At 46.5% G+C, this 13308-nt stretch overlaps 1 protein-coding gene across 2 annotated transcripts in view; it reads right to left on the bottom strand.

Annotated features, from left to right (window-relative positions):
* Positions 1–2289: 2289 nt before the first annotated feature.
* Positions 2290–13308, bottom strand: part of LOC115087494 (sulfite oxidase-like) — a 35869-nt gene continuing 24850 nt past the window's right edge. For both annotated transcript variants that reach the window (XM_029594759.1, XM_029594760.1), the window contains exon 4: positions 2290–4636. In XM_029594759.1, coding sequence (XP_029450619.1) covers positions 3143–4636 — 1494 coding nt within the window. In that variant the 3' untranslated portion in view covers positions 2290–3142. The remainder of the gene's footprint in view (positions 4637–13308) is intronic.

The following is a 13308-nucleotide window of genomic DNA, read 5'->3' on the forward strand; positions in this document are numbered from 1 at the left end:
CATCAACATGCATTTGCATGTTGAGGGCGCTATTAGGTGCCGCGGGTGGGCCGCGTGTTTTCCTCCCCTTACTGAATAAGGGGTAAGGGAAAACACGCGTCCAGAGCAGGCTGACAGTGCGCTCCGACGGAGCACACTTTACTGTATCGACCTGATAGCGAGGATTAAGAGAGGATTGGGTAAGTTCCTGGTGGAAAAGTCCATAACATATTATTAGCTAATTAGACTGAAGAAAGCCATTGCTATCCCTACCAGTAACAGGAAACAGATCTACACTGTGGGAGCTGCTGGCTACTTGCAACCCAGACTGGCCTCTGCTGGAAGACAAATGCTAGGTAAATGGAGCTTACTCTGACTGATTATGCAGTTATAATCTGGTGTAGCCAATTATAAATTGGTATCTAGCAGTCATAACCGATAAAGAACTCTTAACATTCAGAGGATGGTGCAATAAAAAAAGACAAGAGACAGATCACAGGTTTTTATTGTGTTTGGTGTTGTTACTGGCTCCACCACACCTTTTCTTCAGTTTCTACAGACTGTCCACATTTCAGCTGTAGAGTGATTTTTATTTTTTCAATTTTTGATGTTTTTTGCAATTTTTTTAGCTAGCTTTTGTATTTCACTTTGTCTTAGTGCATTTTATCATCTTGTTTTAAGCATTTTGTTTGTGCTTTTTGTAAATTACTTACAGCCTTAGGCACTATATAAATTTCTAAATAAACATAGATAGACATGTACTGGACTCTCTGTCAAATATATATTACTGTCTCATTAATAGTTCCACTCTCCTATCCCCTATTCCTTTTTCCAGTTTTGCTCTCTAAACTGATAAAATTTTTACGGGCCGATACAGTAAAAAACGCGGGAGAGCGGGCAAGTGCCCACTCTCCTGTACGCACAATACAGTAAGTTAATTTATTTAAATTAGGTCTGGCAGTAAAAAGAGGGGCTAGGGACAGTAGCATGTCCCTAGCGCCTCTTTTGGACAGGAGCGGCGGCTGTCAGCAGGTTTGACAGCTGATGCTCAATTTTGCTGGTGTCGGTTCTCGAGCCCGCTGACAGCCACGGGCTCGGAAACCGGACGCCAGCAAAATTGAGCATCTGTTTTTCGGCCCAACAGCTGCAGGCCAAATTAAATTTTTTTTACTCTTCGGGACCTCCAACTTAATATCGGTATGATATTAAGGCGGAGGGTGCACAGAAAAGCAGTTTTTACTGCTTTTCTGTGCACTTTCCCAGTGCCAGAAGAAATTAGTGCCGACCTTTGGGTCGGCGCTAATTTCTGAAAATAAAATGTGCGGCTTGGCTGCACATTTTTCTTTCTGAATCACGCGCGCATACCTAATAGGGCCATCAACATGCATTTGCATGTTGAGGGCGCTATTAGGTGCCGCGGGTTGGACACACATTTTCCTCTCCTTACGGAATAAGGGGTAAGGGAAAACACGCGTCCAAGAGCAGGCTAACCGTGCACTCCGTACTATTATCGGCCAGTTAGGGAGGTATAAATAACATGCACGCAGGCTCTAGTTTGTGCAGTTGTGCTCTAACTATGACAGCCCCTGTGTATAGTCATGGAAAGGTATACAGTCCTGTTATAGTTAAGAGGAGAGTTTCTATCGTTTTTTCAGTGCTGGATCCGTGCCTTGTAAGGGACTTCTTTTTTTTCCTTAACTTACAAACTCAACTTAAAGAACGTATTAAACCCATCCCAAGCAGACAGGAGTGTCCTAACTCCCTTCCTCTATAACAAATTTGTACAAGGCTGGGGGATATGTTCACACTGAGAAAAGGACAGGATCTAAGAGACATAGAGTGTAGAAGGGTTGTACTCAGCACTGAAGACACATACAGCACCTGCAGTATTGGTCTACTCATCACTGAAGGCCTTAGTTAGGCTAAACTGTACAGGACAGCATACCCCAATGCTTCTCTGTATTCATATTTAACTTAAGGCACAGGAAGTGTTCCAAGTAGGCTTTGACGAACTTGAATAAGGTAGTATGGTCACCATCTCATTCCTCTTAACAATACTCCCCCCCCCCCCCCCCATGCTAGTAAAACCTTTACACTTGATTAGCTCTGGGTAGCTGTGCCTGACTTTAACAGGTGCACGCCCTGTGCACTGCTCTGATAAACGGAGGCAAAATGGTGTTAGATTTCAGCCCAGGAAAAAGGTCTTAGCTGCAGGGCTGTAGTTGCCCTCCACTGCTTACCTGAGGAGACTTTATCCTCTCTGCTGCCCCCAAGCACTAAAGAAACATTTAATTCAATCAAAACACAAGATCTGCTGCAAGACTAGAGAGCCTTTACGATGGTAGGGGTGAGGCCCCAAGAACAAAAAAGGGAGCAAGGTGGAGGCCAGAGAGAGCTAAAACTGCACAACAGTGCAAACCTGCACAAAAGGTGCCGCAATGACAACTTATAAAGAACCAGCTCTGTGCTCTTGACCTTTCGGCACCTGAACATCAGTACAGCTGGAAGACAAGGTTCCAACTGTTAGGCAGAGCACCCTGTCTGGGCTCTGGCCCCCTCCCAATAGAATATTATTAAAGCCAGCACTGCAAATATTAACAATAAAAAAAAAAGTAGCACATAATTCAGTTTTCTGCAAAAGCTGCGCTTAGCTGTAATTATTCCCCAAATGAAGCAAGGTTATAGGATGAAGGTAGTGGGAGTCAATGACAGCTTTACTGGGCAGGTGAGAGGCTCAAAGCCACCTTCTATCAAATATAAAGTACCTTGTCAGCAGAATCTCTTTTGCTGGCAGACAGTACAAGTCCCATCACAGATTCCCAGGGCCCTGCTGCTGGAAATTGGTGTTAGGAGACCATTCTAACGAACAGAACCCCCCCCTTCTGCCTCTGGCAACAATGCTCGGTGCATAGAATCCAGGACTGTGCATTAACCTGGACAGTACATACAGCGCCAATGCAAAAATCAAGGCTGTGCTACTTCTCTGCCACCTTTTTACCAGCTTTCAATATGAGAGATGGTTGTTGCATCTTGTTCAAGCTGGCAACAGGGCAAAAGACCCACCCTCAGAAGCCACACTCCTCCCCCTCAAACAAACACAATTAGGTGAGTGCAGCCATCCAGGGAGAAGTTTTGAGGTTTTCGTGCGCTCTGGTTTTTTGCCTCAGTCTCTCCTCACCCGAACACAAACACGATGCCACGCATTGCTCAGCACACCACGCAGGTTCCAGATGGGTGCCACGGTATTAGGCTGGACATTGTAGCTGCTGTCCACAGCCTTGCAAATGATCTCCAGCTCAGTCCTCCCTGTGGGCGGCGGGGCTGTCAGCGTCCACAGCTTCCAGGCCCAGGCCCGACCTGGAGCCTGCTTCTCTCCTGCCAACTGAGCTACATGCCATGTGTTGCCACCATCCAGAGAGACGTCCACACGCACCACCTCCCTGCCACCACCACTCCAGGCATAGCCCCTTACTGTGATCTTGCCATCCTCCTCTGCTATCACAGCATTCGGCTGGGGATAAGTAATGGCAGATTGCACAGGAAGCTCTTGGATGGCAGGTGAAGATGTGAAGTCCACACTGTCCCAGTCCACAGAGGGCGAGAAGCCCTTGTAGTCATTCTGCTGCCAGTGGCTCTGGCTCTCTTCCTTGCTGACCAGTACGCGACCAAGCCACTTCACATTCCTTGCCCCCACCACACCGGGTACAATCACACGGACTGGAAAGCCATGGTCCACAGGCAGCGCCTCTCCATTCATCTCGTACGCAAGCAGCACCTCATGCTCAGAGCTCATGGCCACATGGTAAGGGATGGAGGCTCCATAGCCTGTCCCCGCCAAGTCCCGGTCCAGCCCTTCAAACTGCACATGTAAGGCGCCCGCTTCCCCTTCACTGTAGCCAGCGGCCAGCAGGACATCACGCAGTCGTGCCCCGGCCCACTTGGCATTGCCAAGGGCTGCAATGCCCCAGTCCAGGCCCTTGACGGGTTTCACGGCATTCATCTCAGAGCGGCGGTTGCCTGCACACTGCAGCGTCGCCGTCACCTCATGCCGTGGGAAGCGCGTTTTTAGGTCCTGCAGGGATAGGAACAACGAGGGGCGCCCTGGCCGACCCCCCACCTCTAGCTGGTAGGAAGCAGGGTCGAGACGGGGCACTGGAAGGTGGTTGCGCTTGAAGAAAAAATCGTTGGGGGTGAGGAAGGCCTCTGTCAGCATCTCGGCTGGAGGCTCTGCATTGAAGGGCTTGAGGCTGTTCACCTTCAGAGCAGGGTGCCGTGGGGGATCCTGGGCATACGGATCCGAGTGATCTGCGGGCGCCACATCCTCCTCCTCAGGGCTCAGCTCCCCGATTTTGTAGGCACTCAAGATGTCTAGGACATGCTTCTGGTTGTGGACAGCATACATGGCCCAGAACGGCTCCAGTGAGCCCCCCGCAGCCAGCAGGATGCGGTTCCCTCCAGGATGCATGTCTACAAATTCCGTAATATCAAACACTTCCTTCCCTAGAGTGACCCAAATGCCATCCATCGAAGTCACGTGGCGCCGTACCTCCTCCCGTGTGTAGATGGGGTAGGAGGAGGAAGTGGATGCTTTCAAGTCACTCGGTGGCACGGGAACTGTGCGAGATCCAGACGTCGCGTCCTGACTCTCTTGTGCGAGCTGCAATGGGGAAAAAAAAAAAAGAAATCAGCAAAGCCTAGAGTTTTTTGGGTTTTTTTTAATGGGGGAGGGGGAAGCAGAGATAGATAGGTGTAGGATTCACAAACCCTGGGCAAAGAAAACCAATAGGTACCACTGCTCTCCAGCGAGGGTGAGAGGAGCATGAGCCATGCCCTTCACTGATCATATTAGAGCTCCACCTAAGGGGGTCATTTTCTATCTGTATCACACACGAAAAGGGACTTTTCGCGTGCAATAGCTTGATAGGGGCGGAGTCGGGGCATATGCGGCGGTAACTTCACTGGTGGCAATAAGATAAGACCCGTTATCGGCACCAGTAGCGTGCCCATAGCGCCACCTTTCATGGTGGCGCTATTGGGTGCAAAAGCTGGCAGCGATAACACCTTGGTGGTGCGATTGCTGCCAGCTTTCGCAGGCCTGCCCCCCCCCCGTTACCACGGGATTCAATGAGCTCTGCGCCATAAGAAAATCCAGGCCTAAACCTCCACCGTTTTTAGGCTGCTTTTAAAAGCTTAAATCCTGCCCCTCTCTGATCAGATTCTTGCTGAATTTAAAGAATGGTTTATTGTAATAAATGTATTCACTAAAGCCTCTTTTCTGTCTTGTCTGTGTGTTTTGACTAGACTATGCTCCAAAGAGCAGGGACTTGTCTGTATCCATACAGTCCTGTGTATGTCTAATAGTGCTTTATAAATAAATAGAAGGAACAGCAACAAATAGCAAGACAAGAGATCTCTGTTCAGATCTTCCTAACACTTTAAAATATGACCTCCCACATTTGCTGAAAATATAAAAGGATTACTAGACTATACATGCCACAGTGAAGAGGCAGGGTTGATGCAGTGTAGGTCAGGCATCCTCATCTGGAGTTGGCAGGGCAGAGGCCTCGGTCTCTGAGCCAGGACAAGGGGCAGCTGGTAAGAACTACACTGCCCTCTACTGATCACTCTGTGGAACCACATTGGTAACAGCCAGGGCTAAGCAGTACCCTCAGCCATAGAGCAGAAAACCTTCAGGGTGAACCTCAGACACTGGTGTACCAAGGGAAGGGCCAACGTCCTTGGGCACCAGGCTGTATGGGGCACACAGGGGCCTTTATTTGCCAGCCGCATTTGTAACCCATGGCCGACAGGGGATGTTATCCCACTCTGTGGTCAAACTGAAGGAGGCCCATAGCTGCTGGAGAATCGCATAAGGCTCACCAGCATAAGTGGAGGAGGAATGTACGTGTGTCTGAGTCAGTGGGAGCCTGCGGGTGTCTGTGTGCACGGGCCTGAGAGAGAGAAAGCCCTTGCACACCTAAGAGAGAACCAGCACCTGTGTGTGCCTGAGTGAGAGGGAACCAGCATGTGTGTGTGCCTGTGAGCATGCTTGAGTTTTGAAAGAGAGTGTTTGTATATATCTGTGTGAGCATAGAGGATGAACGTGTATGTACACGAGAGGAGGAAGTTTGTGCTCCTCCCTTCCCACTAATCCATATCAATCTCAAGCTGACAGGAAGTCCAACGTTCCCAGCTATGGAGACTTTTTTTTTAAATTTCCCAAATACCAATAAAATAGTTAAAAACATCATACCGGTCAAATAAACACCCCATTAACGAAAATCAATAAGAAAAAAAAAAAAATCAAAAAAGTTTTTAATTATTGGATGTGCTGTTGATCATCTATTTTGAAATATTTTTATTAGTATGGTTTTACTATTATGATTTATACTTTTATATTTCCTGATTTGGTTTGTGTTGAAGAATGGTGATGTTTGTCTGTAGTGCACCAGTTTTTTTACTGTATTTTTCCATTTATACTTTATAGTCATTTTATTTTGTGAGGGTCTGTATGTTCTGCATGTGTGTTTGAGATTAAGTATTTGCTAACATGTCATTTTAATGTAGGGATCTATAGCAGCTTGGCTTGTTCTGTTCTCCTAATAGGTGGTGTATTGATATTTTAGAGCCTGGCATAATGTTTGCAATTAGCACTGTTTGGAATAGGAGGTTTATTATATTGTAATTGAAATTTAATTTGCTCATGGCTTTCTGATAACCAAGCCCACATTTAACATACGTTAATAGTTCTTAATACCATATGTGTTCCAAATGTAGTTTTAGCTTTTTTTGCAGGGTTTTCTGGTTGACATTACAGCAGTGCATATAAATATAATATACACAGTGTTGTGATAAGTTTACTTCAAGAGACTGTACTTTAAGTGTCCTTTTTCATGTAAAATCTTTTCTGATAAAATGCATATAGTTTTAAAGTGGGTGTACAGAGGGCCATAATGAGGAGAAAGGCCAGGTACAAAGCTGTAAGATTCACTTAGGGTGCCTAATACCCTTGCACAGGTCCTGATTAGAAAAAGAAAACAAAATTAAACATTAAAAAACAAACATAACAAAACAAAAAAAAAACAATGAGGAGGGGCCAGCACAGTAAACACACATGGCACCAAAAAAAAAACAGCAAGGGGTGCTTGCGTGTTCCCTACTCACCCGATCCATAAGCGCAGGGTGACTGAAAATAAAAAGGTCCCTGATACGGACAGGGGGAAACTTTTTTTTATGCGTATTGATTTTTTGGGAAATGTTTAAAGTTGCATTTTTTTTTTATCCTTGCTCTTATTAGATGCTCTATTTGTTACCTGCTTTGAAATAGTTTTTATTAATATGGATTACTATTAAAATTGATTTATATTTATAGGTTTGTTTTATGAGGAATGATGATGTTAATTAAAAACTTTACAAACTGATGTTACTGAAAGGTCTCAGGTATATACAAAAAAAATACTATGAACATGGTAATAAGGCAGATGCTTTGCTTGCTAGGGTGGATAAAGAATGAATTAGAGAGATTCTATAATATATGGGATACAGGATTCAGATGGGGTGATGAACTATTTCTCTGCAGATATTAATAAATTGTTTGCGGAGAGCACGAGGACAACATGAGCCTCGTTAGCTCCGGGGTCCCACTCTCTGTATTGTGGGGCATCTGCTTCTTTTGCTTCCCAATGCAATGACAAAACATCTCGGCAAAGGACCACTTACCAGGCATATTGCAGGCTGGAGCTTTTTTTTTTTTTAGTTTCAAGCTCTGATGGTGGCAAAAATGCTTAGGAAAAATAAGCCAGCACCTGGGGTAAACAAGATGGAGGGCGGTCCAAGTGATCCACCGTCTCTCGTGTCGGGGGGAGTGACACGAGTGAGACCACCCCGCCTTTGTTAAATGCTATGGATGCAAAATTGGATAAAATACATGCACATTTTGATGATTTACAAGTGTTATTGGCCAATAACTCCCACTGTCTAGCAGATGTGAAGCTGCAGGCCTTAGAGCAGGAGGTGGAGGCCCTAAAGTCAGAGGCAGCAAAATCTGATTTAAAGATGGAGGACCTTGAGAATCGTTCAAGCAGGAATAACTTGCGTTTTATCGGTCTTCCCGAAAACAGTGGGTGATCGCAATCTGAGAGGAGCGCTGGAAATGTGGTTACAAACGGAAGTTAATTTTGCCTCGATCCCTGTGAAACTTGTGATAGCGCAGGCACACCGCATGGGGTTGTGTGATAGGGCCCAGGCCCTGACTTGTCATTGCATGCTTCTTAAAATTTTAAGCATAAGGAGGGAGGAAAGTGCTAAGGCAATATCATCAGAAGAGGGAACTGGCTTTTGATGGTCACCCCATGCTCATTTTTTGCAGATTACTCAGCAGTGGTTTTGGCTAAGAGAAAAGCTTTTTATTTCTATTTGTTCTCAATTAGTGCAGAACCAAGCGTGCTTTGTGCTGCAGTTTCCTGCGCCCCTGCGAGTTACCTATATCGTTAACCACCTCTTTGAATCAGCGCAGGAGGCAGCAGATTTCTTTCGCTCATGCCTGAATTTACCAGTGTCTTCAGATGGAAGACGAGAGGCTTCTGCCTGGCTCATGCGTGGCTAACACTGTAGCCACCTACAGTGGACGGATCTTGAATTGTTTTGATGCTTTTATCTGCTACTGACTCAGGCTCTTGTTTTGTCACTGATGTATTCTCTGAAAAAAAAATGTTCCTGTTTCTTTTCAAAGGTGTAGGTATTTTCATATTTCTCATCAGGGTTATACAATCTTAAGCTAGTTTATTCCTTTTCTGTACCTAATCTTAATGTTCACATAGAGGAGTGGGGCCCCAGCACATTTGTATCACGTTGGCTCCAGCTCAATTTTGAGCACTTTGTGGGTGTTATGATTACTACCTTATGGTACTATTTAGGGTGTTTGTATGGGGGATAAAAGGGTTCAGGGTTCTGTAACAGGTAGCTCTGTTCATGCTTTGTGTCATGCCGGCTCAGGCTCTGAAGGGGGGGGGAAGGGTGTCAAGCTTGTTCATTAGGAAGTTAGAGCCTAGGCTGGGGGGCTTTGACTGGGTCATGTACTTTTCCACAGACAGACCATGTCTCTTTCAAGCTGGATGACTTAGCAGCTTACGTTAATGGAACGTGGTTGTGTAGTGAAGATACAAAAATACTGCAAGCACTGAAGAGATGGAAGGCGCACATTGTAATGCTTCAGGAAACGCGCTGAGATGCTGTAGATCATGGGAAAGGCAGTGGGTGGAGAAAGTCTACTCCACTCAATCCCAGCCCAAGAAAGCAGGGGTGGCAATTTTGATAACTAAAACCATTTCTTTCAAAGATACTAACATCTTTCAAGACAAAGAGGGGTGTTACCTCATTGTGGAGGGTCTTCTGCACGGGACACCTTTAGTGTTATGAGGTATATATGCCCCAAATAATTATCAGCATTCATTTTTCACAAATATAGCAAAATTATTATTACCCTAGGGACCTGTGCCTGTCCTTTTGGGGGGGGGGGGGAAGACTTTAATTACGTTGCTAGTAACTACTTAAAGTGTTCCGCCACTAGGGCACACCCGGAGTCCACAGTGGGTAAGCGGGGTAAACTACCTTTGCTCTAATCTGTATTTACTAGCAGGTCGATACAGTAACATTGAGTTAAAGATTCCCCGTCTGTAACGTGCTGGGAGCGCACAATACAGAGGAGTAAGGCCATTCAGCGATACAGTCTCCAGTTTCACGCGTCCTTAGCGCTTCCTAAACCCTTTCCTAAACCCTTTCTGCACCCGGCATGTAAATGAACGAAAAAGCTGTATAATGAAGGAATTAGCTATTCCCCTGCGATACTGTAACGGGCGCTAATATTATCTCCTCCGTAACCCGCTGTTCTGCCGCGGCCTTAACCTGCTAGTTTACCGCCTCCCCCTAGTAGGAGTTAGTGTAGTGTAGTGTAGTGTAAAAAACATTGCTTACCCGCCCTGGTCCTGTCCGGTCCCCTCCTCCCGAAGCAAAAAAAAAAACAAACGAAAAAGTAGCAAGGCTCGGGCCTGCTACGGTAAGTGTAAAAGTGTAAAAAACAAAAAAACCTGGGTGCGCTGGTACCTGTCATTTCAAATGACATTTGAAATGACAGGCACCAGGAAGTGTAAAAAAGTGTAAAAAACAAAAACCTGTGTGTTATATAAAAAAATAAAAAAAATGTTAAATACCTGTCGGAAGGCCGTGGGTCCAGGCGGCCGGTGGGCGGCGGGCAGCCATCAGCGGCATCCGGTAGTCCCTTCTCCCGATTTCGCACGGGCGGGTCAGCAGCGGGGGGGGGGGGGCGGCAGCAGGATCCGGGAGCGGCAGGTAGGCAGCAGCGGGGTCCGGGGGGCAGCGGCAGCAGGATCCAGCGTGTTCGATCGGGCAGGCAGGTAGGTGGCAAAATAAAGATGGCCGCCTGCACGGGAAAAGCTTGCAATTGGCCGCTGAAGACGTGACGTCACACCCCGTGACGCCAAACGTCGTGACGTCACGTCTTCAGCGGCCAATTGCACGCTTTTCCCGTGCAGGCGGCCATCTTTATTTTGCCACCTACCTGCCTGCCCGATCGAACACGCTGGATCCTGCTGCCGCTGCCCCCCGGACCCCGCTGCTGCCTACCTGCCGCTCCCGGATCCTGCTGCCGCCCCGCCCGTGCGAAATCGGGAGAAGGAACTACCGGATGCCGCTGATGGCTGCCTGCCGACCCGCCCGTGCGAAATCGGGAGAAGGGACTTCCGGATGCCGCTGATGGCTGCCCGCCCCCCCCCCCTCGCTGCCGACCCGCCCTTGCGAAATCGGGAGAAGGGACTTCCGGATGCCGCTGATGGCTGCCCGCCCTTGCGAAATCGGGAGAAGGGACTTCCGGATGCCACTGATGGCTGCCCGCCCCCCCCCCCCCCCCTCGCTGCCGACCCGCCCGTGCGAAATCGGGAGAAGGGACTACCGGATGCCGCTGATGGCTGCCCGCCGCCCACCGGCCGCCTGGAACCACGGCCCTCCGACAGGTATTTAACATTTTTTTTATATAACACACAGGTTTTTTGTTTTTTACACTTTTTTACACTTCCTGGTGCCTGTCATTTCAAATGTCATTTGAAATGACAGGTACCAGCGCACCCAGGTTACTGTATAGGCGCTGTTACAGCGCCTATACAGTAAAATGGGTTGCGCGGGCATAACCCTTCCCTAACGCTTCACAGCCGCGGCATGCATTTGCATGCGATTAGAGGAGAGTATCGGGGAGTTAGTGAAGAGAACTGTGGGTGCGGGGAGGAAGGGTGCGCCTGACACTGCCGCACTGTTTTTACCGCGGCCTTACTGTATCGAGCCGTAGATGTGTGGCGCACGATCCACCCTTTAGAGAAAGAGTATACGCATATTTCTCGCGTTCACAACACACGATCTCACATAGATTATATGCTTTTGATCCATGAAAGTTTTTTTCCACAGCTTGTAGATTCAGAAATTGGTCAACTCATCTCTGACTATGCGCCTGTATGGGTGGACCTGGGGGGTAGGGGGGCATTTGCCCAAAGCCTGGCTCTTTGACGTGGAGATTCCCCTGTTATTTTTATAAGGATGTGGCTTTTAGGGAATTTTATTTTTTTTTTTTTTAGTGAACAGCTGGGAATTCTTTTTGGCCATTAATGGGGGGACACCAGGAAATACCAATACTTTTTTGGAATACCAATAAGGAAGTGCTATGGGGAGATAGCCAGGGCAGCACAAATCTTAACCCTACAAAAACTATTATAGCGAGACAAACAGAGCTATGATCAAGTTCCAACTAACACCCACAGGGAACGCTTTCTGGCTACACAATCTGCCTTGAATATAGTGTTACATCAGAAAGCTAAGGAAGGTATTATGTATTATAAATGTACATTTTATCAACATGGCAACAAGGTAGGCAGATCTTTGGCTAATTTAACAAAAAGACTGGACCCAGGCCAGGCATGTCGTTCAGTTGCGGAATGAGTCAGGGGAGGTGGTTAACTCAGGGAAGGATATCAGTGCAATTTTTAAAGCTTATTACCAAGCCTTGGCCTCCCTCAGAAATGTATCAGCTGCTACAGCTTACTTGCAGTCTACCCCATTGCCACAAGTGACTCTGGAACAATTACAGTCCTTGAATCAACCCATACACCTACAGGAGATACTACAGGGTATTAAAGCAGCGAAATTATGGAAAGCCCCTGGCCTAGATGGATTCTCAACGGAGTTTTATAAACTCCTCTCTTTGCAGTTATTGCTTCCTTTGGGTAAGCTTTTTAAGGTGTAATTGACCTAGGACACTTCCCACTGGCTCCAAATCATGCCACCATTTATAGTTTTACCAGAGGAGGGGAAGGATTTGGTCTTACCAGCATCATATCGCCGATTTCCTTGTTGGACTTTGACATTATGCTTTTGGTGAAAATATTGGCCACTCGTTTAGCTACTCTATTACTTACTATTATTGGGAATGAGCATGTTGGGTTTGTGAAAGGTTATTATCCCATTAAGAACATGAGTAGGATAATTGCTGCTTTAGAAAGTAGTAAACATAGGTAGATTCGCATCGTTGGTGTTGAGCCTGGATGCAGTAAAGGCATTTGATCGTCTTGAGTGGGGCTTTATGTTTCAATCACTGTCCTTTTTTGGAATCCATGGCTATTTTGTGCAAGCCTGTATCTCAGTAAATGGATGGACCTCTGATCCTGTTTACTTAACTAGAGGTGTGAGACAGGGATGCCCATTCTCCCTTGCTATTTAGCCTTGCCTTAGAACCCCTACAAGTGCACATCCAGAACAATGCTCAGACTAAAGGGATTCCTTTAGATTGGGCAAGTAAAAATGGATTTAAGATGGCAGTTTTCGCTGATGGCATTTTGTTACATATAGCAGACTCTCAAGCATCATTATCTGTTTTATTGGATGTAATGGCACAATATGACAAAGTAGCAGGGGTTGAAATTAAGCTTAGAAAAATGTGAAGCACTTCCCACCTGACAGCATGTACGGGAGACGGTTTTCCAGTGCAATGGAGGACATTTTTATTTGGGCATCACTTTACCTGTTGAGCCTAATCAGTTGTATAGAATCAATTGCCAGAGGTTTTTAGTTTCCATAAAAACGCTCTTTCAACATTGGCAGGATTTTCCATTGTCTTTGTCAGGCCACGTAAACCTCTTTCAGATGATTGTGCTCCCTAAATGGCTTTACATGTTTCAGATGATACCTTGTTTTCTAACCACCCATGACTATAACAGCTTTGCAAAGCTATTATAGTATGCCTACCCTTGGAAAATAGTGAAGCCACACTTA

The sequence above is a fragment of the Rhinatrema bivittatum genome, chromosome 3 (genome assembly GCF_901001135.1).
Source record: "Rhinatrema bivittatum chromosome 3, aRhiBiv1.1, whole genome shotgun sequence".
NCBI lineage: Eukaryota > Metazoa > Chordata > Amphibia > Gymnophiona > Rhinatrematidae > Rhinatrema > Rhinatrema bivittatum.